This window comes from Microcaecilia unicolor, chromosome 1 (assembly GCF_901765095.1).
Source record: "Microcaecilia unicolor chromosome 1, aMicUni1.1, whole genome shotgun sequence".
In the NCBI taxonomy this organism is placed as follows: Eukaryota; Metazoa; Chordata; class Amphibia; order Gymnophiona; family Siphonopidae; genus Microcaecilia; species Microcaecilia unicolor.
The window spans coordinates 387,043,913-387,069,023 of NC_044031.1; the positions used below are offsets into that span (position 1 = coordinate 387,043,913).

Genomic DNA, 25,111 nt, shown 5'->3' on the forward strand with positions numbered 1-25,111 from the left:
TTCAGAGATGCCCTCGACAAGGGTTCAAAAGGCGGCTTCTGCAATGCTCTTAGCACCAGGTTGAGATTCCACGCAGGCACCACAGAGTGCAGAGGAGGGCGCAGGTGATTAACTCCTTTGAGAAAGCGCACCACATCTGGCTGAGAAGCCAGGGAAACACCCTTCAGGCGGCCCCTGAAGCAAGTCAGAGCCGCTACCTGGACTTTAAGGGAACTGAGCGACAGGCCTTTCTCCAGACCTTCTTGCAGGAACGCCAACACTGAAGAAATTGGAGCAGTGAAGGGAGAAAGTGAGCCTGCTTCACACCACGCTGCAAAGATACGCCAAACCCTGGCGTAAGCAGTAGAAGTAGAGCGCTTCCTCGCTCTCAGCATAGTGGCGATGACCTTGTTTGAGAAGCCCTTCTTTCTCAGACGCTGTCGCTCAATAGCCAGGCCGTAAGACCAAAGGGGGAGGGATCCTCCATCACCACGGGACCCTGATGTAACAGGCCCTGCTCCACTGGCAGTCGCAGAGGATCGTCGACTGAGAGCCTGATCAAGTCCGCATACCAGGGACGTCTGGGCCAATCCGGACCCACCAGGATTATCCGGCCCGGATGCTTTGCCACCCGGTCTAGCACCCTGCCCAGCATGGGCCAGGGCGGGAACATATAGAGAAGCTCTTGTGTCGGCCACTGTTGGAGAAGAGCATCTACTCCCAGGGATCGAGGGTCCCGTCCTCTGCTGAAAAAGCGCGGCACTTGGCAATTGGCCGATGACGCCATCAGATCTAGGCTCGGCTGGCCCCAGCGCTTCGTGATGTCCAAGAACGCCTGAGCCGATAGTTGCCACTCTCCGGGCTCCAAGGTATGGCGACTGAGAAAGTCCGCCTTGATATTCATAACTCCAGCAATGTGGGCCGCTGACAGCTGTTCCAGGTTCACTTCCGCCCATTGGCATAGATTCATGGCCTCCTTGGCTAGAGGGGCGCTCTTGGTACCTCCCTGGCGGTTGACATAGGCCACAGCCGTGGCATTGTCCGACAGGACCCGTACTGGCTTCAAGGCCAGAACCGGGATGAACTCCAAAAGCGCCAACCGAATGGCTCTGAGTTCCAGGAGGTTGATAGACCACTTTGCCTCTGCAGGAGACCAGAGCCCCTGCGCTGTCCTTCCCAAACAGTGGGCTCCCCAGCCCGACAAAGAGGCGTCCGTCGTGACGACAATCCACTCTGGGGTCACCAGAGGCATTCCCGCAGACAACTTGTCTGTCTGCATCCACTAGCTCAGCGCCTTGCGCACTGCTGGGTCCAAGGGAAGGCGCACAGCATAATCCTCCGACATCGGAGTCCAGCGCTGCAGCAGAGAGTGTTGTAGTGGTCTCATATGAGCCCTGGCCCAGGGCACTACTTCCATCGTGGCCGTCATAGAGCCCAACAGCTGCACATAGTCCCAAGCCCGAAGAGGAGAGGCTACTAGGAACTGGTCCACCTGAGCCTGAAGTTTGACAATCCGATTGTCTGGCAGGAACACTCTGCCCACTTGGGTGTCGAATCGAACTCCCAGATACTCCAGGGACTGAGTCGGGCGCAGCTGGCTCTTCTTCCAGTTGATGATCCATCCCAGGGAGCTCAAAAGAGCAACTACCCGGTCCACAGCTTTGCCGCACTCTGCATAAGAGGGGGCTCGGATCAACCAGTCGTCCAGATAAGGATGGACTTGTACTCCTTCCTTTCGCAGGAAGGCCGCTATGACCACCATTACTTTGGAAAAGGTCCGCGGAGCAGTAGCCAACCCGAAAGGGAGGGCTCTGAACAGGAAGTGTCGTCCCAGGACTGCAAAACGCAGAAAGCGTTGGTGAGGAGGCCAGATGGGAATATGCAGGTACGCTTCCTTGATGTCCAAGGAAGCCAAGAACTCTCCTGCCTTCACTGCCGCTATAACAGAGCGGAGAGTCTCCATGCGAAAGTGCCGCACTTTCAAGGCCCGATTGACCCCTTTGAGGTCGAGGATAGGCCGGACAGAACCTCCTTTCTTTGGTACCACAAAGTAAATGGAGTAACGTCCCTTGCCAATCTGATTTTCTGGCACCGGAACGACCGCACCCAGGCGGATCAGGTTGTCCAAGGTCTGCTGCACTGCCACAGCTTTGACCGGAGACTTGCAGGGAGAGAGTACAAACCCGTCTCTTAAGGGTCGGCAGAACTCTAGCTTGTAGCCGTCTCTGATGACTTCCAGCACCCAAGCGTCTGAAGTTATTGTGGTCCACTCGCCCAGAAACGAGGACAGCCGTCCTCCAATCTGCACTGGGGCGTGGACCAAGGCCCCGTCATTGGGTACGAGACCCTGGGGGAGGACCGGAGGGAGCACCTCTGGGACGGCGGTCTCTGCGAAAGGAATGCTGCTTGGGGGAGAAATTCCTCTTGAAAGAAGAGGGGGCAGAGGAGCCCGACCTGCCCGGGCGGTACCGACGGGCTTCCTGAAACCGTCCTCTGGAGGTACCGGGACGAGTACTAGCCCGAGCCCTGACCTCTGGTAACTTCTTGCCCTTAGACGTGCCGAGATCGGTCACGATTTTGTCCAGCTCGACCCCAAAGAGCAGCTTGCCTTTAAAAGGCAATCTAGCCAGGCGGGATTTAGAGGCGTGGTCAGCAGACCAATGCTTCAGCCAAAGCCACCGCCGCGCAGAGATGGTCTGAGCCATGCCTTTAGCTGAGGCTCTCAAGACATCATACAGCAAGTCTGCCAAATAGGCTAAGCCCGATTCCAGGGCCGGCCAATCAGCCCTCAAGGAATGATCCGAGGGGGAAGCCCGCTGCACCATAGTCGGGCACGCCCTGGCCACATAGGAACCGCAAACTGAGGCTTGCAAACTTAAAGCAAACGCCTCAAAGGACGACCTTAAGGCCGCCTCCAATCTTCTGTCTTGGGCGTCCTTTAGGGCCGTGCCACCTTCCACCGGCAACGCCGTTTTCTTAGTCACCGCAGTGATTAAAGAATCCACGGTAGGCCACAGATAGGCCTCACGTTCACTTTCAGGTAAAGGATAGAGGCGGGACATAGCCCTAGCCACTTTGAGGCTCGCTTCCGGGACATCCCATTGAGCCGAAATTAAGGTGTGCATGGCATCATGCATGTGGAAGGTTCTAGGCGGGCGCTTCGTCCCCAGCATAATGGCAGAGCCAACAGGGGCTGAGGGAGAGACGTCCTCCGGAGAGGAAATCTTCAAAATGCCCATGGCCTGCACTAACAGGTTGGACAAATCCTCTGAGCTAAACAGCCGCGCTGCAGAGGGGTCATCCGCTCCAACCGAGCGGGGATCCGTCTCCTCCAAGGAATCCGCAAAGGACCGTTGGGAGAACTCAGATACGCTGCCCTCATCTACATCGGAGGAGACAAGGTCCTCCAAGGCCTGGGAATCAACCCGAGGGCGTTTACCTCCGGGGACCTCAACCTCTTTAGCAAGCGAGGGAGCAGGGGCAGCGTTTTGCATAAGGAAGGCCTGATGCAGCAGCAAAACAAACTCGGGGGAGAAACCCCCCAGACTGTGCACTTCCGCAGCCTGGGCTACAGCCCTAGACGCACCCTCGACCGGCGCTCGCAAGAGCGGGGGAGAGACATGCTGCGCATCCAAGATGGCGTCCGGCGCGACACTCCGCGAAGGAGCCGCGCGGGAAGAACGGCGCTTAATTTTTGCCATTTTGGTGCCGTCGCCCAAATTAAGGGCGTCCATGGCATTAATGTCTCCCTCAAGGGCGGCCCAAGAAGAAGCCATCCGAGTCGCGTGGCCGGCCAAGATGGCGGAGGCGAGCAGCGGGGGATGGGCGTTTATGGCGGGAAAAACCGCCACGCCGGAGGAAGGACCGGGACACTCATCGGCCACGAAACTGTCACCCAACAAGGGCGAATCAGATTTTAAGACCCCCACATCCCCTCTAGAAGCACCGAAGCGATCCGGGGAGCGACTTGCGCCCTCGCCCTCCGACGCCATATGCCACGTGGAGATCAATCGGGGAACCCCCTGCCCGCTATAAAAAGGTAAAAATTACCTGCTTTCCGCTCCGAGCTGTAACGACCTGGTGTCCCAGTGAGTATGCTGCAATAAACGTTTAAATAAACGTCGAAATAAACGCCTTTAAGGACGTTCAAAATTTTTTTTTTTTTTTTTTAACGGAGCCAGCGGGAGGGGGGAGAAAAGGAGGGACCTGGCGCCACCAGGTTTGCACTTGCTCAAGAAGAGCCCTCAACCCCAGGCACTCAACAAAACCTAAAAATTAGGCTTGGAGGCCTAGCCAGAGCTGCTGCTGTGTGTGACCACCACCTGCTGAGATAGAGAACATACTGAGGAGTTTCCGGCAGCACATGACCACATATAGGGAGGCAAAAGGATTGCTCTCTATCTCCACCTGCTGGTAGATGGACACAACCCACCAGTCTATGGATTGATCAGCTTGATGATATGGAAGTTTATGTTTTACCCAAACACCTCAGACATTTCATGCATCCATACCCCGTTCTGTGAAGAAATGTTTGGCTGTTACTTCTGAGCCCATCCCCTCAGAATCTCACACCGTGACCTGATTTACAACATCTCCACTGCTGGAAAGGTTAGCTTCTGGAACACTGTTTATGCCTTTGAGGTCTCTGAATGTCTATTCTATACCCCCTTGTATATCTCCTCTCCCTTCGGGTGTACATACTTACATCCTGAGGTCTCATTTCACAGGGCTTTTAGTACAAGACCTGCATCACTTTGGTGTGCTATCCCAGGATGGCCTCTACCTTTTCAGAGGTACAGCCTCCAGAACTGATCAAAATACTCTAGGGCAGGGGCAGGCAACAATGGTCCTCGAAGGCCACAACCCAGTCGGGTTTTCATGATTTCCATAATGAGTATGCATGATATTAATTTGCATGTGCTGCTTCTATTGTATGCAAATAGATCTCATGCTTATTCATTGTGGAAATATTAGAAATCCGACTGGTTTGTGGACCTCGAGGCTGTGGTTGTCCATCCCTGCTCTAGGGGGTGATCTCATCCCCTCTCTACAAAAGCATTATCTCCTATTTCTCTTTGTACTTGTTACGGCTCTCTATCCACCCCAGCATCCCTCTGGCTCTGACCACTACTTTCTCACACTATTTCACTACCATGAGATCATCAGATCCATCACCCTGAGGTCTCTCACCTTTCTGGAACACATCCTCCCCATATGCTGCGAGCATAAAGACAAGCCTACAGTATGAAAGAGGAAGAGCTGTGCCCATTGTTAGTAGAGGGAAAAATCCCTGTCTCTTCAGTTTCACTAGAAAATTAACAAAAATGAGTTCCGAGATCCTGGATTCTCTCTTTACCTCTCTCATTTCATGCTATCACTGCCACCCTTTGCTAACATCAGCTAAGTGCAGGGTTAAGAAACCTGCTTCAGATGAAATATGTGAACATAAGAACATAAGCACCGCCATACTGGGAAAAGACCAATGGTCCATCAAGCCCAGCATCCTGTCTCCGACAACAGCCAATCCAGGCTTCAAGAACCAGGCAACCCTCCACCCCCCCTCAAAAAAAAAAAAAAATTTTTTTAATAATGTTTAATGGACTTTTCCCTCAGGAATCTGTCCAAACCCCCTTTAAACTCCGTAAGGCCAGCTGCTGTCACTACATTTTCCAGCAACGAGTTCCAGAGTCCAACTACACGCTGAGTAAAGAAAAACTTTCTCCTGTTTGTTTTAAATTTACCATATTCTAGCTTCATCTTGTGTCCACTGGTTCTTTTGTTGTTTGAAAATGTAAACAAACGCTTCACATCTGTCCGCTCTACTCCGCTCATTATCTTGTAGACTTCTATCATATTACCCCTCAGTCGCCTTTTCTCCAAGCTGAAGAGCCCTAACCTTCTCAGCCTTTCCTCATAGGGAAGTCGTTCCATCCCTTTTATCATTTTCGTCACCCTTCTCTGCACGTTCTCCAATTCCTTTATATCTTTTTTGAGACGCGGCGAACAGAATTGGACACAATATTCGAGGTGCGGTCGAACCATGGAGTGATACAACAGCATTATAACGTCCTTGTGTTTGTTTTCCATCCGTTTCCTAATAATACCCAGCATTCTGTGCACTTTCTTAGCCACTGCAGCACAATGAGCAGAAGTTTTAAAAGTCTTATCCACGATAACTCCCAGATCCCTTTCTAGGTCTGTGACTCCTAACGCGGAACCTTGCATGACATAGCTGTAATTCGGGTTCCTCTTACCCACATGCATCACTTTGCACTTGTCAACATTGAACTTCATCTGCCACTTGGACGCCCAATCCCCCATCTCGCAAGGTCCTCCTGTAATCTTTCATACTCCTCCTGCGACTTGACGACCCTGAATAATTTTGTGTCATCTGCGAATTTAATTACCTCACTAGTTACTCCCATCTCTAGGTCATTTATAAATATGTTAAAAAGCAGCGGTCCCAGCACAGACCCCTGCGGGACCCCACTAACTACCCTTTCTCATTGAGAATACTGACCAATCAAGCCTACTCTCTGCTTCCTATCTTTCAACCAGTTCTTAATCCATAGTAATACCCTACCTCCGATTCCATGACTCTCCAGTTTCCTCTGGAGTCTTTCATGAGGTACTATGTCAAACGCCTTTTGAAAATCCAGATACACAATATCCACCGGCTCCCCATTGTCCACATGTTTGTTCACCCCCTCAAAAAATGTAGTAGATTGCTGAGGCAAGACTTCCCTTCACTAAATCCGTGTTGACTTGGTCTCATCAGCCCATGTTTTTGTATGTGCTCTGTAATTTTATTCTTAATAATAGCCTCTACCATTTTGCCCGGTACCGACTATAATTTCCCAGATCTCCTCTGGAACCTATTAAAAAAATCAGCATAGCATTGGCTACCCTCCAATCTTCCGGTACCACACCTGATTTTAGGGATAGATTGCATATTACTAACAGTAGCTCTACAAATTCATTTTTCAGTTCTATTAATACTCTGGGATGAATACCATCTGGTCCTGGTGATTTAGTTTGTAGAACTGACCCATTACATCCTCCAAGTTTACAAAGAATTCATTTAGTTTCTCTAACTCGCCCGCTTCAAATACCCTTTCCGGCACCGGTATCCCACCCAAATCCTCCTCGGTGAAGACCGAAGCAAAGAATTAATTTAATTTCTCCACTACGGCTTTGTCTTCCCTGGTCGCCCCTTTAACACCATTTTCGTCCAACAGCCCAACCAATTCTTTAGCCAGCTTCCTGCTTTTAATGTATCTAAAAAAATTTTTACTATGTATTTTCACTTCTAACGCTAACTTTTTTTCAAAGTCCTTTTTTGCCCTCCGCTTTACATTTGGCTTGGCATTCCTTATGTTTTATCTTGTTATTTTCAGTTTGTTCTCTTCCCCACTTTCTGAAGGATTGTTTTTTGGCTCTAATGGCTTCCTTTACCTTACTGTTTAGCCATGCTGGCTGACATTTTGTCTTTTTTCCTCTTTTTCGAATCTGCGGAATATATTTCTCCTGTACCTCTAGGATGGTGTTTTTGAACAGCATCCACGCCTGATGCAAGGTTTTTACCCTGTGAGCTGCTCCTTTCAGTCTTTTTTTCACTGTTTCTCATTTTATCGTAATCACCTTTTCTAAAGTTAAATGCTAGTGTGTTTGCTTTCCTAAGTTCACTTACTTCAATGCCAATATCAACACTGATCATATGATCACTGTTATCAAGTGGCCCTCGCACCGTTACCCCCTGCACTAGATCACGAGCTCCACTAAGGACTAAGTCTAGTATTTTTCCTTCTCTTGTCGGCTCCTGAACCAGCTGTTCCATGAAGCTGTCCTTGATTTCATCAAGAAATTTTATCTCCCTGGCGTGTACCAATGCTACATTAACCCAGTCTATATCTGGATAATTGAAATCACCCATTATTATTATTACATTGCCCATTTTATTTGCTTCCCTAATTTCCTTTGACATTGCTGCGTACATTAGCTCATCCTGGCCAGGCAGACGGTAGTACACTCCTATCACCATTTTTTCCCCTTTTCACGTGGAATTTCGACTCACAAAGATTCTAATAGTGGTTTTGTATCCTGCAATATTTGCAGCCTATCAGAGTCAAGGTTCTCATTCATATACAGTGCTACCCCTCCTCCAATCCTATCTACCCTATCACTACAATATAATTTGTATCCCGATATCACTGTGTCCCACTGATTATCTTCCTTCCACCAGGTCTCAGAGATGCCTATAATATCCAATTTTTCATTGTGTGCAATGTATTCCAGCTCTCCCATTTTATGTCTCAGGCTCCTTGCATTTATGTATAGACATTTCAATGCACGCTTATTGCTCAGTTTTATATCACGTTTCATACATGGCATTATTAATATGTTATCTTCTGCCTGGTTGTTATTATTTTTACTTAAGGCCATCTGATCCACTACAGTCTCTTTGACATCCTTACCTATAACGAACTTTTCCTTCCCTGTTTGGGTGATACCCTCAAAAAATACCTTATCCTGAACCATGCGCTTTTGAGTGACTGTCGGCCTTCCCCCGTTTCTAGTTTAAAGGCTGTTCCAGTTCTTTTTAAAATGTTGACGCCAGCAGCCTGGTCCCATCCTGGTTAAGGTGAAGCCCATCAGATCAGAATAGGCTCTCCCTTCCCCAGAATGCTGCCCAGTTCCTGACAAATCCAAAACCCTCATCCCCGCATTGAGAATATTCTCCAGCCACACTAAATCCCAAGTTGCTCCTCAATGCCAAATATTTCACACTAACCTGTTGGCGACTGGCCTGGGCGCTTTCGTTGTCTACTTTTGCTTTTTAACGTTGGTTCCTGTTTCTGAGAGGTAGGCTGTTGGTTTGATCTCCTTCTACCCTTCAGGCCATGGGTTCTGTCTCCAGCTGTCTTCATGCTTCACAGGCACTCTGATCTGCAAACATGTCAGTGTATCATGTCAATGATATCTCAGGGTGACGACGTTCTTAAAACCAGAGACTGCCATCTTAATCATGGAACATTAATGATCTCAAAACAGGAATGCAAAATACCAATGTGAAGAGTTCAGAAACATCGAATGCACTACCATACCCTTATATCTAACAATAGGCAGACTTCTTTGAAAGGGGTTTGCAAAATCATTTATCAAACCTGAGAAATACTTTGGGTACATTAACTTGATCTGTGACCCTTTTCTGAGCAACCGAGTCAGCCACTAGAAAGATACTCAGTGGACCCACAGAAACCTGTTCAAAATACACCACCTCTGCAGACCCACTGACTCTTCCAGTGGACTTTCTCAAGATCTCTGGCAACAATTCAGATGCACAGCTGCCAGGTTATCCAGTTTCAGGAAGGAGGTTTTAGACATTCATTCCCAGTGCATTATATTTGTGCCATTTAAAACAGTGTTCCTGATCCCATAATCAGGATAGGGTTATCAGAAGTCCAGGACTGGCACAAAATATCCTTAATGGAACTGGGCAAATTGGCAGCTATAAAAATGGGTGTAGAATTTTTTTCCTAGAATTAACTAGGCTCAAATCTGAATCAAATTGTTTCACAGTGGTTCAATAAAGTACTCCTATCCAGTTTTGGGGGAGTAGCCTAATGGTTAGTGCATTGGGCTTTGATCCTGGCGACCTGGGTTCGATTCCCACTGCAACTCCTTGTGATCTTCAGCAAGTCTCTTAACCCTCCATTGCCCCAGGTACATCAACTTAGATTGTGAGCCCTCCAGGGACAGGGAAAGTACTTGCTTATAATGTGTGCAGCACTATAGAAATGATTAGTAGTTTTTTTGTTCACTTTTTGTTTATATCAATTGAGCTTAACACATTTCTCCTCTTGCTTTTTCCTAGAATGCTGAGGAAAGCCCTGTGGACATTCCAAACTTTCAACTACCATATAAAATATCTAGGAAAGATACTATAAATGTTTTCCAATATTTATACAGCAACTGGAAACCACCAGAGTAAACAATAACTCACCATGCTTAAATATGATGCAGGCCTCACCCAGGGCTTTAACACATCACTATGAGCCAAGTATTTTTGTTTCATAAAATGCGGATCATAGCTCACAGTGATAACGTCTTAGAGGCAATGACAGGATGTGCATCAGCAGTGGGCCATGGTAGGTGACAAGCCAGGGAAGGGGCTTTGCAGGCCACATACATTTTTATTTTAATTGAAAGAAGTCTTTATTCAAAATTTAGAGAGTAAGCAAATAACAAGTGGCAGTCAAAATATGGCACAAATTCAAATGAGTCCAATAGCTAGATTAATGTTCAGGTAAACGTAATAGAGAATATAAACCAAAATTAACTTCAAGTTTTATGTATATTTTAGCAACCGTATTCTCCAAATACCCTCCCATCCCGCCCAAAGAAAGAAACGAGAGAAAGAAGAAAAAGAAAAAAAAATTTCTTTTCTTCCTTTTTTTTTCTCTAACTTACATCACTGGTACAGTTGGCCAAAAAAGGAAGCCAAATTGCTTCCCATTTAGATAAGGTTTTACAGCGCTGGGCCCAGAGTATCTCCATTTTGCATATATACCAAAGCTTATTCATCCATTTAATAATAGAAGAAACCTGCAAGGATTTCCATGAAGCAGCCAAAGTATCCCTGGCCGCCAACATAGCTTGTTGGACCAGCAAAGATTGAGAGGTGTCCAGACCAGGTGGTTTCTTTAGAAAAAGAAAAAACTCAGGAGACCACTTGATGTGGCTCTGGAGTCTATACTGCACTGATTTCCAAAAAGCACGAACCTTAATACAACTCCACCACAGATGCCCCAAAGTGCCCTCCTGCCCACATCCTCTCCAGCACAATGAAGACACCTGCTGGAACATATGATGAAGGCGGACAGGAGTCAGATACCATCTATACAAGACGTTTAATGCATTTTCCTTCCGTGGAATAGAGATAGAGATCCTAGTCAAAGCACATTCCATAATATTCCAGTCGTCCTCAGTCAGTGTCACCCCCAACTCCCGAAGCCAGCTCTTCCGATACTCAACGGGGGCCAGAATCCGCTTACGTTGAAAGGAAAACAAACAGGTAATCAAACCTCTCGTCTCCTTGGAATCCACACACAAGTCCTCCAAAAAATGAGGCCTCATGCATAACTTTTGCTGTATCTCTCCAGCTGAAAGAAAATGTTTCACCTGCAGATAGGCAAAAATGTCTTTAGATGAAAGTGCATATTTTTCAGATAAGCTTTGAAATGGAATAAAATCTCCTTTGTCAAAAAAGTGACCCCATGATTCTAGACCAGCTGAAAACCAATTTGTAAAGGTTGCAGATTCAAGGCCCGGGGGAAAAAGTGGATTATGAATTACTGGAGTAAGCTTAGAAAGTATCAGATCCTGTTTACCAAATAGACTGTCCCAATAATGAAAAGTTGTTGAGATTGAGGGACAGATCCCCTTATCCAATTTCCTATACCTCCGGGGAAGCCATATTATGTTTCAACATTTTTATTGATATCTCAAAAACATAAATGCTTTACATCTCTTGATATTCAAGCTCGGTATTAAAACAAGGAACACTGAAAACAATTTGCTACATTTAGTCATCAACCTTTTTACTGTTTTATCCCCTCTTCCCCTCCCCCCACCCTCTAGGAGCCAATCCCTCTCTCTCTAGTAGATGGTCATTACACCCAGTCCCATCTTATATTTAGCAAGTGAGGTTCAGTAGCATACTGCGGCCTCGTGGGCTCAATTTCTGTATGTACCCATTCCAAATTCGCATAAAATTCTTTTTCCCTTTTGGAGATCTCCTCGCTTCCCTGGCCTCCCATGTTGCTAACAAGTGAATTTGATTCCTCCATTGCCAATAGGCCGGAGGGTCTGGTGAGACCCAATACTGCAAAATTGTCTTCTTTGCCACTAGGCAGATTTTACAACACCAGAGCTTTGCCCCTTTATCTTTAATACAAAAAGCCGCTGGTGTGTCTAAAACATAATGGTCCCAAGATCCTCCTATTGTCTCTCCCAGTATAGTGCTCATGTATCTCTGGATCCGTCTCCAAAAGGCTCTAACCTTTGGGCATCCCCAAAAAGCATGGTATAGTGTGTGTGGTGTCATATTACATTTGTCACAGCTATCCATGGTATTTAGGTCTATATGGGCAAGTTGTTGTTTGGTAAAGTAAGCTCTCATAGCTACTCGATATCTGCATTCTCTTAATCGCTCATCTACTGTAAGGGCTGGGACCCTCTTCAAAGTAGTAGCTACATCCCAATTTCCTAATTTCCCCCCTGACTCTTTTTCCCACTGCAGTTTAATTGACTGAAAACTCCTGGGTGCAGATAGGTGTACTAACTCTCTATGCAGGGCCGATACTGTCACTCCCGTACCCTCTAATTTTTGAAATAGACCTCGCATTTTCTCTTCTAGTTTTATTTGGAGGGCTGACTGGTCAAGACTTAAAATATAATGTTTGATCTGAGTATATGCAAACCTGTTTCCCCAGTGTGTACCTAGCTTGCTTTGAAGCGCCTCATATGCCACCAAATGCCCATCCCCATCCAGTATATGTTCCACTCTTGAAATACCACCCGCCTCCCATCTTAGGAATGTCGAATTTTCTCGTCCCGGTTGAAAATTTAGGTTACCTCGTATGGATAAGAATCCCGAGACCGTAGGTTGTCCCCCTAGCAGTCCCACTAGTCCCCTCCAGGTCTCCCTCAACGGTTGCAGCAGCACACAACATTTGAGGCCCATCGGGAGATGTCTCCTCTCCTGGTGGAGCAGTGTTAAGGGGTAATAAGGTGAAAAATATGCTTGTTCAAGCTCGAATGGGGTATACTCACTTGTGTGGCCCACCCAGTCTCCTATGTGCCTGAGCAAACAAGCCTGATTATATATTCGGAGGTTCGGGAGGCCCGGTCCACCGGTCTGCCATCCCCCTATCAAATAAGCCATTTGCAGCCTAGGTTTCTTCTTTGCCCAACAAAATTGGCTGAACATTCTATTTACTCTCTTCAGATCCTTCTGCAACAATCGGAGAGGCAACGTTTGCATGGCATAAAGCCATTTGGGAAAAATTATCATGTGAATTAAATTAATTCTGCCTCTCAATGATAAGGGTAGCCCTGCCCAGTTATCTAGATTTTTCTTCGTATCTGCTAGAAGAGCATTAATATTAAGATTGTATAATTCCATAGTATCCATAGCCATTCTAATCCCTAAATATTTAAAGGAGCCCGTCGCCCAACTTAGAGGAAATTCCTGACCCCATCCCTGTATCACTTCTTCAGAGGAGGCTAAAGCCTCTGATTTAAGTAAATTCCGGGGAAGCCATATTAAAGAGCGCAACAAACACCTACCAGCCGAATCCTGTTCCAGGCTTATCCACTTCTTATGGGAACTAGCATGATACCACTCTATTGCAACAAGCGCTTGTGCAGCTTTATAATACCAGTATATATTTGGAACACCCAGCCCTCCCTGTTTTTGGTCTCTATATAACAAAACTTGAGAAAGATGCGGTCGTTTGTTGGACCATATAAAACGAAGAAGGCGGTTCTGAATGCCTAAGAGAAAAGAATGGGGTAAACGCAAAGGAAGAACTTGAAAAAGATACATCAAGCGTGGTAGCACATTCATTTTCATGGTAGCAATCCTTCCAAACCACAATAATTCAATAGACCCCCAGTCTTCTAAGTCTTTATATATATTCTTTAAAAGAGAAGGGTAATTAGCTGCAAATAAATCAGAGAATTTTTTAGTGAGGATAACCCCCAAATATTTAATTCCCAGGGAAACCCAATGAAATGGAAAGGATTCTTGTAAAGACACCAACATTGGGCCAGGGATACCCACAGCCAGTGCCTCTGATTTAGACATATTTAACTTAAAAACCTGAGACCGAGGAGTATTCATCTAAAAGCTGAATTAAATTAGGCAAAGAAATTAAGGGTTTAGTTAAAGAGAGCAAGATATCATTAGCAAAGAGTGCCAATTTGTAGTCCTTACCAGCCACCTGAAGCCCCGAGATGTTAGGGTTAGCACGAATCGCAATGGACATAACCAGAGCAAATAGCATAGGTGAGAGAGGGCAACCCTGTCTCGTCCCCCTAGATAAAGGAAACATATGAGAGTTACCTCCATTAATACGTACACATGCTTTAGGAGAATGATAAAGAGCCTGAGTTCAATTTCTAAAGTTCCGACCCATCCCCAGTCTCTCCATAACGCTCATCATAAAAGGCCAGTGAACGCGATCAAAAGCCTTTTCGGCATCCAGACCCAGAAGGCATAAAGAAGTCAGACTTGTTAGCTACATGCAGCAAATACACCATCCGTCGCACATTATCTTTAGCTTGCCTTTGAGGGACAAAACCAACTTGATCAGGATGAACCAAGTCAGCAAATACACCATCCGTCGCACATTATCTTTAGCTTGCCTTTGAGGGACAAAACCAACTTGATCAGGATGAACCAAGTCTGGAAGAACCTTAGCTAGCCGATTCGCCAAACCCTTAGCTATGATTTTAACATCAGAGTTAAGAATGGATATAGGTCAGTAAGATGCACAATCAACCTTATCTTTACCTGGTTTTGGAATCACAGCTATCCAAGCTTCCATCATGGAAGGAGGGAGGGCCTCTCCTTCCTGAACCCCATTACAAATCTCCACTAAGAGAGGAGCTAACTCACTCCTAAACACCCTGTAAAAGTCATTCGGCAACCCATCCAAACTCGGGGCCTTGCCTGACGGTAAGTCCTTAATTACTGAGACAATTTCCGCAGCCTTAACAACACTATCAAGAGAAGATCGCTGTTCAACAGATAAAGAGGGAAGAGACTAGGAAGAAAGAAAGGCCTCTATTGTATCCTGTTTAATGTGAGGATCTGCTGAATAAAGGGACTTATAAAAGGACTGGAACCTTTGACGAATCAAGGAGGATTGGGTCAATACCTTGTTCTTGGCATCTCCAATATGCAGGATTGTACGGTCAAACTGCCTCTGCTGCAACCTAAGAGCTAAAGCTCGCCAGGTTTATTCTGAGTGGAGTAATGATGTAACTGTTGCTGACCTTGTACAAACTGGAGTTGTTCTGAGTAGATGTTGTCCAACCTAAGGCAAAGGGCCTGAATCTCCCACAAATAAGTAACCGATTGCGACGACTTATGCCTGGCCTCGAGACAGGATAATTGTGACATACATGCTGCAACCTCCTGTCTCTGGGCCCTAGCCCGAGTACTAGCATGTTTTAAGAAAAACCCCCTCGTTACGGCTTTCAAAGTATCCCATACAATCCCTGTAGGAGGACCCGATTCCAAGTTAATATCAAGATACTCCTTCAGGACTTTACGATATGCAGCCAACAACCTCTCGTCCCTTAATAGGGAAACATTTAGGGTCCACCTAGTATCTTTATCCGCCTCACAAAAAGAGGAAAGATGTAACCATGTTGGGGCGTGGTCCAAAATAGTAATAGAGCCTATACCCGTAGTACTACTGCCCTGTGAGAGATATATCAAGGAGAATATGGTCAATGTGGGAATAAGAATCGTGAGAGTGAGAATAAAAAGAATAATCCTTCTCCCTCGGATGATATAAGCGCCACATATCACAAACTGCTAATGTTCGGGTCAGAGCCTCCAGGGCCTTAGAGTTTTGAATGTCAGCCCTCGAAATTACACCAGTCTTATCAATGCTCGGGTCGAACATTGCGTTAAAATCCCCCCCCCCCCCCCCCCCCCCCCAGTACCAACTTACCAACCGGGTCTGCTTGCACCACTTTTCCAAGCCGGGCAAAAAATGCTCCCTGAGATTCATTAGGCGCATATACAGCTAAGAGGGAGAAAGGAGAGTTATTCAGTAACACCTGTAAAAGCAAAAAACGGCCCGAAAGATCACGCTTAACTTTCTGTACCTGTACCTGCAGGGAGGAGTGCAACAAGATCGCACCCCCCGTTTCTTCTTGGAGCTGGCATCAGAAGCACAAAAGAAATTTTGATACTGATATTACATAGGAATTTCTCATGTTCCCTCTGGAAGTGGGTCTCCTGCAAAAATACCACATGGGGAGTTCGGAGTTCTCAGCAGCAATTCCCGAAACAACTTTTGGCGCTTTCGGGGAGAGTTGAGACCCTTAACATTGTAGGACAAAAATTTTAGATCAATACTCATTTATGGCACATATCATGTGAAGAGAGGACCAAACTCTGCACCGGCAAAGGAGAAAAAAGAAGAAAGTGAGAAACAAAGAAGAGAGCAGAAAGAAAAACACAACCCAGTCCCTCTCCCTAGCAAGCTTCACCTTTACGAGTCCCAACCCGGTAATCCCTCCCTCCAATTCTACAACCTAATTCCAGCGTTCCCGATTCTCCACCCCCCAACCCTACTGTTCCCCTATACATAGTCTACTACTACTTATCATTTCTATAGCGCTACTAGACATACGCAGCGCTGTACACTTGAACATGAAGAGACAGTCCCTGCTCGACAGAGCTTACAATCTAATTAGGACAGACAAACAGGACAAACAAGAGATAAGAGAGTATTAAAGTGAGGATGATAAAATAAGGGTTCTGAACAAGTGAACAAGGGTTAGGAGTTAAAAGCAGCATCAAAAAGGTGGGCTTTTAGCTTAGATTTGAAGACGGTCAGAGATGGAGCTTGACGTACCGGCTCAGGAAGTCTATTCCAGGCATATGGTGCAGCAAGATAAAAAAGGAACAGAGTCTGGAGTTAGCAGTGGAGAAGAGTGCAGATAAGATAGATTTACCCAGTGAACAGAGTTCCCGGGGAGGAATGTAGGGAGAGATGAGAGTGGAGAGGTACTGAGGAGCTGCAGAGTGAATGCACTTATCTCTCTATATAAAAGGCAACACCAACGTTCTATGAAGCCTCCAGCCGGAAGTGTGAAGGGGGCGAGATATCCGGTTTCCCTATGAGTGTCTGCCCCGCCCTCTCTGTAACACAGTCAGTGAAGGAAAACAGCAGAGCACGAAATCAAATCGCTGGCTCTGTAACAGTGAATGACTCAGAGGGGGGAGGGGAGAGAGGCCAGAGGGCAGGGACACACACACTCCCACATGCACACAGAAGAAAACATTGCTAGCCCCCGTTTCATTTGCATCAGAAACGGGGCTTTTTTACTAGTAGATCAATAAGAGGAGTTTGAACTGTATGTGGAAACGGATAGGAAGCCAGTGAAGTGACTTGAGGAGAGGGCTAATATGAGCATAACGACACTGCCGGAATATTAGTCGTGCAGCAGAATTTTGAACAGATTGAAGAGGAGAGAGATGGCTAAGTGGGAGACCTGTGAGAAGCAAGTTGCAATAGTCTAAGCGAGAGGTGATAAGAGCATGGATGAGGGTTCTGGTAGTGTGCTCAGAAAGGAAAGGGCGAATTTTGCTGAAAGTATAGAGAAAGAAATGACAGGTTTTAGCAGTCTGTTGAATATGTGCAGAGGAGAGGGAGGAGAAGAAGATGAAACCAAGGTTACGAGCTGATGAGACAGGAAGGATGAGAGTGTTATCCACAGAAATAGAGAATGGGGGAGGAGAGGTTGGATTAGGGGGAAAGATAAGAAGCTCAGTCACACCTTCCCCACCCACCCCCTCCCTCCAAATCATCAAAAGCCCCCAAGACAGAGACCAACAAATCCCCTTAACTCGGCACATCGGAAAAAGTAATCCACCAACCTGAAGAACTACCCAAAAACCCCCGCACCCAGTGGTGTGCTGGTAAATTTTTAACAACAGGCTCTCTCCCCGGTCCACATCGGCGCCCCCCCCCCACTGCGCCCCCCCCCCCCCCCACCTCTGCGCCCCCCAAAATTACAGAGCTGGCTATAGCCGGGGGGGGGGGGGGGGGGGGCAATGCATTACTCTCTCCAGGAAAAAAAAATTAAATGATCTCAGGTTCCAATCTAATTCATGTTTAATATGGGATAAAATGCCATAAATAAGTAAATAAATATAAATTTTTAACGTTCAGCACCTGATTCTCAAAGTGGACATATTCCAAACACTATAATAAAAATAAAATGATTTTTTCTACCTTTGTTGTCTGGTGACTTTATTTTTCTGATCATGCTGGCCCAGTATCCGATTCTGCTGCTATCTGTCCTCTTAACTCCATTTCCAGGGCTTCCTTTCCATTTATTTCTTTACTTTCCGCCTTTCTTCTTCATTTCTTGTCCTACATCCGTAAGTAAAAGCTGGGTCCTCCGCAGATTTGACTGTCCAGTGGATCCAGCTTCTGCCTATTTTCTTCATCCATGTGCAGTTTTTCTCCTCTCTTCCTTTTCCCTCATCTCATCTCCTTCCTCACTCTTCCCTCCCCTCCAATTACCAAAACTGACACAGTTCAATCAATAAATCAAAAATAAAATTATTTTTCTACCTTTTTTTGGTCTGGTGTTTTTTCCCCTAATCGTATTGTTCCTAGTTTCTGCTTCTTATTTCTTCTATCCTCTTAGGCCCAGATGATCAAAAGCCCTGCGCTGTTCCAAACAGCGCCCTAAAAATAGCGCCTGGACAGCGCAGGGCTTTTCTGCATCGATGATCAAAGATAATGCATGCAAATCTAAGCAGCACTATTATCTTTGATCATCATGTTTAAAGTGCGGGAGAATTGTGCCGAGCATCAGCACAATCCTCCCGCACTTGTTTGACAGGTCTGGGCTGTCAAAAGCCCAAACCTGTCAAACAGCCTGCCAAGGCCCGAACCCCAACCCCCCCGCCGAACCCCCATAACTCGTGGTGGCCGCCTCCGGCCAAACGCTATCCCACCCTCCTTCCCACTCAGCGACGGGGGAGGGGGGGCTGGAGGTTCGGTGGGTCTCCAGCCCACCCCAACTCCTCCCCCCCCCCAAGCGTTCTGAATCTATGGTCCCCCCAGCGTTCTGATTCCCTGGTGGTCCGTGGTCACCCACCCTCCCTGCCGGCCCCCCCTACCTTTTGTTGGAGGAGGGACGCAGCCTGCCTGCCTCCCTCCTCTTTCTGTCGACGCCGCTGCAAAATGGCGGCGCCCAGCCCCGCCTATTGCATCCTGGGATGCGCTGGGCGGGGCTACAGACCATGTAAGGGGTTCGGGGGGGGGGGGGCTGGAGACCCACTGGATCTCCAGCCCTCCCTGGGCATGGAGGGGCTCGGATCGTCGGGGGGACCGGAGGTCCACCGGACCTCCAGTCCCCTGTTTGCGTTTGCTTTGGGGGGGGAACGGGGGCCTGCCAGCATGCAACTGCATGCTGGACAGGGCTCACCATTCCTCCCCAATGATCCGCAAAGTCTAACACCAGCTCAGAGCTGGCGTTGATTTTGCCGCGGCCAGCAACCCAATCTTTGGCGCGCTGGCCGCTGATCATTGGGGATGAATGCTGGAAGCCCTGTTTAGCATGCATTTGCATGCTACTTGCGTTAAGAGCCCTCGAGTGCGTTGTTGCAGGCGCTCGAGGGCTCTGATCATGGGTGGTTTGCAAACCGGCGCTAGTATGGCGTTAACAGCCTCTAGTGCCGGAGTTTGCTTTTGATCATGAGGGCCTTAGTGTGCTGTCTATCCAGAGCCTCCTGCCCATTTGCCATTTCTTTTCTGTATTCCTATCTTCTTCATTTCCTCATTGATTTTTTTCATACTCAGCTTTCTCCAACTTATTTTCTGCATCTTAAATTAAATGTCTCCTTCTCATCCTCCAGTCTTCAAGCTCCCTCTTTCTACTGTTTCTATCTAGCTCTCCATCTGTCCCCCACCCTCGTCAAACACCCTCTTTTCCCTGTCTTCCCTTCCCTCATGACATTATGTCACCCTGATCTTCCCTGTCACCTACCTCCATGTTCAGTACGTCCTCCCATCTCCCTTTCCACTATGTCCAGCATGCCCCCCCCACAAGTTTCCCATGTTACTCCATTTCCAGGATCTCCCCTTCCACCTTCTTCTGTGGCCAGTATATCCTCCATCTACTTTTCCACAATACCCAGTGTCTCCCCCTGATCTCCCCTTCCACTTGGCCTCCAGCATCTTCTCCTGATGTCTCTTTTCACATGGCCTCCTCTCCAGCATCTTCCGCCAATCTCTCCTTCCATCCACCTCTCTCTAGCGTCTACCCACCTCCTCACCAACATTTCCCCAATGTTTCCTTCCACCCACTATCCCGTTTGGGTAGAGGGTGGAATAGGGGAGGGAAGGAGGTGCTAGATGCTTGTATCCTAGATGCCGGGGTGAGGTACACATGGTGGCAGCTGTGATGGGGCAATCCAGTGCAGCAAGCTTTAGGTGCCCCTACACTTGAGCCCTCTAAGCCCAGTTTCCCTATTCTTTTCCCCCCAGAGTCCAGCATATCCCCTTTCCCAAACCAAGAAGGTCTGTCATTTTTCTTCTCCCTCCCGTTTCCCATGTATTCCTACATTTCCCTTCTCTGTCTTTCTCTCCTTCTTCCCCATCCAACATTGCCCCTTCTTGCCCCCCTCCCTATTCCCTTCTTCCTGGTGTCCAGCAATGTATATCCCAACCCACAACTGTGTGCCATCTTTCTTCTCCCTCCCTTGCCCCACATATTCCAGCATCCCCCTCACTCCTTCCATGTCCAGCTTTATCCATCCCCCTCCCCCATCCACTCCCTTCCCTCAAGCCTGTTCTCGTTCCGTTGCTGGACTTCCCCTGCCCAACGTGTTGAAGGATCAATCTCTCTTTCTCTCCCCTCCCCTGTTCTGCTTTGTCCCTTCATGCGCTCTTCCCCCGCCCCCTCCCCTCAAACCTGTCCTAGTCTCGTGGATTTTTCCCAGTGCAGCCAGAAGTAGAAACGGCAGGTTCGGAGCCTTTTGCTGTTGTGAATCAAGTTGGAAGAGCCGCCCCCTTCTTGGCAGCAGGAAGTGCGTGCGAGCGAGGGAGGGTGCATCCGGCAGACAGAACCCCCCCCCCCCCCCCCTGCTGTAACAACGAAGTCTGAAACCAGCTGGTTTTAGTTTCTGCTCATCGGGGCTCTACTGTGAAGGAGCTGCAGGGCAGTACTAGGACAGATCTGAAGGGAGAGAGCGGGCGGGGGAAGAAGAAGGGGAGAGAGATACTACAACGCTTTCAGCAGGGAAGGGACAAGGGAGAGTAACGCATTCAGTCCAGCAGCATTGGGGAGGGATTCACCACTGCGGCTGCTGCTGCGACGATGACGATGAAGGAATCAACTATTTACCCCCCAGATTGACGGGTTGCGCCTCCCCTGGGAGCCGGCTCGCCTGCCGGAACAACCGGCTCGCAAGAGCTTTAAAAATTTAACAAACGGCTCTTGCGAGCCGGCTCCAGCACACCACTGCCCGCACCCCTTCACTTCCCCGCTATTCTTACCACAATCTTATCCCCTTGTAGCATCTTACAAAATATACATTAACTCCCTGTATTCTCCACCCCCAACTCCTTCCTCTCTCTGACATCAATCAAAACAATTTCTATCTGAAATCTAAATCCCAGATATTGACCTTTAAATTCCTGAAAAAATATTCCCCTCAGTAATCATAACTGAATATAAACTGCCTTATAATAAGATCAGGTAGCCTTCGGGGGACTCTTGATTTATCGGAAACACGCTTCCACTGCTGAAGCTTGGCCCGAGATGTGGGGGTGATATCCACCGGCGGATGGTCAGCAGCAAACCTTCCTCTTTCAAACCCTTCCATACTTCCGATAAGAGTCTGAGACGATGCATCTTTCCCCTCACTGTAAAGCAGAGAGCAAAAGGAAAGGACCATCTATAAGGGATCTTATTTACGGTTATTTACGGTTACAGGTTTCATGGCACGTCGCTTGGCCAGAGTCAGTTGGGACAGGTCCTAAAACACCTTCACCTGAGACCCGTTGTAGTCAATATGTTGGACCTGACGAGCCCGCTGCATCAGTCGCTCTTTTATAGCATAAGAAGAAAAACAGACGAGAATGTCCCGAGGCTGCTTATCCCGTCTCTTCCCCAAAGCTCTATGAGCTCGCTCCACCATAATATCTTCCGATTCAAGCAGCTTACCACAAAGCAACTTGACCACAGCAACAACATCCTCTTTGTCCCCAACCTCTGGAACTCCACGAAAGCGGAGGTTGCTCCTCTGCCCTCGATGTTCCTGATCGTCAACCTTATATTGTAATTCGTCTAGGTATTCAAGGAGTTTTGACATTTTTGCATCTGCCCCATTCAGGTGATCTGCTTGTTCTTCAGCGCGCGTTTCCAAGTCCTCCACATGCCTCCCCAGCTCACGCAGATCCACACACAAAACATCCATACGATATAGTATTTCCTCCTTAGAGGGCTTGATCTCTTCATGAATCGCCTGTAAGCACTTAGCTAAGTTTTTAGAAATGCCCCGTTTAGTAGGCACATTCGGTGCTTCTGCGTTGGACATGGCGGAGTCAGAGTCGGAATGTGAAGCTCGAGCCAACACGAGCACATGGCAGCTCGCAGCCTTACTGGCCTGGCGCGCCGACTGGCCTCGCCCTCCTTTCGCACCAAAGACATTTTTCCAGCCAAACCAAAAAGTCACCCTACCAAATTCCTGCGATTTTCCGCTGCAGCAGGGAGGAATTTAAGGACGTGTTTATGCTCTTTATCGCTAGTTATAAGCAGGGACGAGACAGAGCTTCGGATCTAGGCAGCCATCAGCGTTCGTGACGTCCCAGACCACATACTTTTTTAAAAAATATTTATAACCATTTAAATTTTTACAAGCGATAAAACAACTTGCCAGAAATACAGAGAAGGTAATATATAGGAATTATTTAAATCAGGTAATTCTATTCTCTTCCTTAGACCACTAAATAGGGAGAGTGAAACAAGACAAGGAGATCAATTAAACAATAAACAGAAAAAAACCCCCGTGGTATTAACCTGTTTATCCCCAGATATTACTCATCTAACTCATTATTCCACATTGATCATCTGGTTGGCTTCTTCAAGCCCAATACGGTGTATAGTCAATTTCATTGAAAACATACTTATTATCCAATATTAGTTAGAAATAATACATCTGATTACATTCTCTCTCTTTTAAAAACCAGAAGTTATTTAACAATGTATCTACTTAAGTCTCTAATTCAGATCCCACTGATTAAAGTAATCCCAGTTTTCACAGGCTTCACTCCTTTTAAAGTAATAATTGAGAAAATATTTCTGAGGAAACCTTTAGGAGTCATACCTGGAACTCTGGGAAAACATAATCGCGATACTAATCATCTATAACAATATTCATTTTATTATTCAAAGTTTCTGGTCTATTATCATTTTCAAAATCATAACCACTTCTTGCTCGTGTAGAACTTCATTTGTTATATCAATTTTTCACTCTCAAAGTGTTCTGTTAAATTGTCCATGTAACTCTCCAATAAGATTATATCTGAAACAAAATTATTTACTGCCACCGTTAAGTCCCAAAGCGTATTCCAGATGGTATTCAATGTAACCTCCATGGGAGCCAAAAACTCCAAGCTGATTTCTCTTAGGTGTTTAGGAGTAGTTCCGCAGAGTCGGGTTCTGCTGTCAACGTCCTCCGTTTCAGCATATGCCTCTAACTCACTCCTCCACTCCTTTGGACATGGTAGTTGAATAATTCAGGAGCGATGGAGTTGTTTTTTTCCAGGTCCAAGAGCGCCAACGCTCCTTTGCCGGCGCTAATCAAAGGACTCGCCAACCCTTTCATCTGTGGGCAGTTCGTCGCACAGCGGTCCCGCACTTGCTGCTCAGGGGACAAAACGCTGGCCATCGGCGGCTGACCGCCGGTTGTCCCCTTCCTCTCAGTTAAGGTAACTGCATTTGCAGAGAGGAAATTTACATAGAGAAGACAAAACTTCAGAGGGCAGCTAGGCCGTTGGGCATACAAACTTCAGGTCGCCATCTTACCACTCTCCCAGTTCAGGACACTCTTTGTCTGGTTTCTCCTCAGAGGTCTGTCTGATATGGGTAACCCTTCAGCATAGCCCTCTGAGTCATTGAAACACAGAAGCCCCTCCACCACTACAAGGTGATGTCCCTTCAGAGGGGTAGACCACATACGTTTTAATTGACGCTAAACTGTGGGCCAAAACTTTCAGCAGGCCACAGTTTAAACCTTCCACTTCACTGCTGACAACCTCCCCAGACACCACTCACTCGTACCCTAGCTATGTATGCGACACCTCTACCTTGTGTCAAGTGTGCAGTAGAGGATTCTGAGGAACATCTCACAACTCTTCCTCTGCACCCCAGCACCAGACTTCTCATTCAAACCCTTGCTACTCACCTAACACTCATTCCCTTAGTCTCTGGCACATACATACATCCCACCTCAGTTACCCCCCCCCCCCCCCATTACAACTTGTCACCCCCACATGTACATACTTCCACTGCACCCTCAGCATACACACGCCTCAACCTCAGAATCTAACCCACAGCAGATACCCCAAACACACCTACCCCCAATGTCCCAAATACCATCCTCACAGTTCACTTGTACTCTCCCCTATTCTGGACGTCATACCACTGCCTCCCACATACAAATTCCTGCCTCCCAATCACACACCACTTCTGCTCTCCATATCCAGCCACACACCACCTGGTCTAAACTCTTCAGATTCCCCCCCCACCATTTCTCCCCTCCCAGACAGCAAATCTGAGGGGATACCCCCACCCCATTGCTCGCACTACAACACTATTTTGCCCATCTTTATGTTTTCACCCGGTGCCCGTTCAGCCCTAGCTACGCCACAGAGACCTATCATCTTGTTTACGTAGTCCCAAATAATGCCCTTGAACAGGGGCCCATCTGTTTGTGGCACACCCAGAACAAATCTGGGGAGCCCTTAATTAGGCTCCGATTTAAAGTTTATGAGTGCTAGTGTAATCCCCCCATTATAATGGGGATTACTAAAGATCATGAGAGAATCATAGCTACATGATGCAAGGTTCCACATTAGGAGACACCGACCAGGACAAGGATCTAGGTATCATCATTGATGATACTTTGAAACCCTCTGCTCAGTGGGCGGCAACGGCTAAGAAAGCAAATAGAACGTTAGGACTTATTAGGAAATGAAATGAAAAACAAAACAGAATGTTATAATGCCTTTGTATCACTCCATGGTGTGACTGCACCTTGAATACTGTGTGCAGTGCTGGTCACCAAATCTCAAAAAAAGAT

General features: G+C 47.2%; 1 protein-coding gene across 8 annotated transcripts in view; it reads right to left on the reverse strand.

Annotated features, from left to right (window-relative positions):
• LOC115474957 (probable endonuclease 4) overlaps window positions 1-25,111 on the reverse strand; it is a 99,156-nt gene that overhangs the window by 59,507 nt on the left and 14,538 nt on the right. For 4 of the 8 annotated variants that reach the window (XM_030210697.1, XM_030210734.1, XM_030210729.1 and 1 more), the window contains exon 2: window positions 8,771-8,925. In XM_030210697.1, the coding sequence (XP_030066557.1) occupies window positions 8,771-8,906 (136 nt within the window). In that variant the 5' untranslated portion in view covers window positions 8,907-8,925. Of the gene's footprint in view, window positions 1-8,770; window positions 8,926-12,615; window positions 12,641-13,978; window positions 14,000-15,728; window positions 15,750-24,346; window positions 24,358-25,111 lie in introns of those variants that run through there. The other 4 variants (XM_030210689.1, XM_030210723.1, XM_030210713.1 and 1 more) reach the window with 4 other exon arrangements.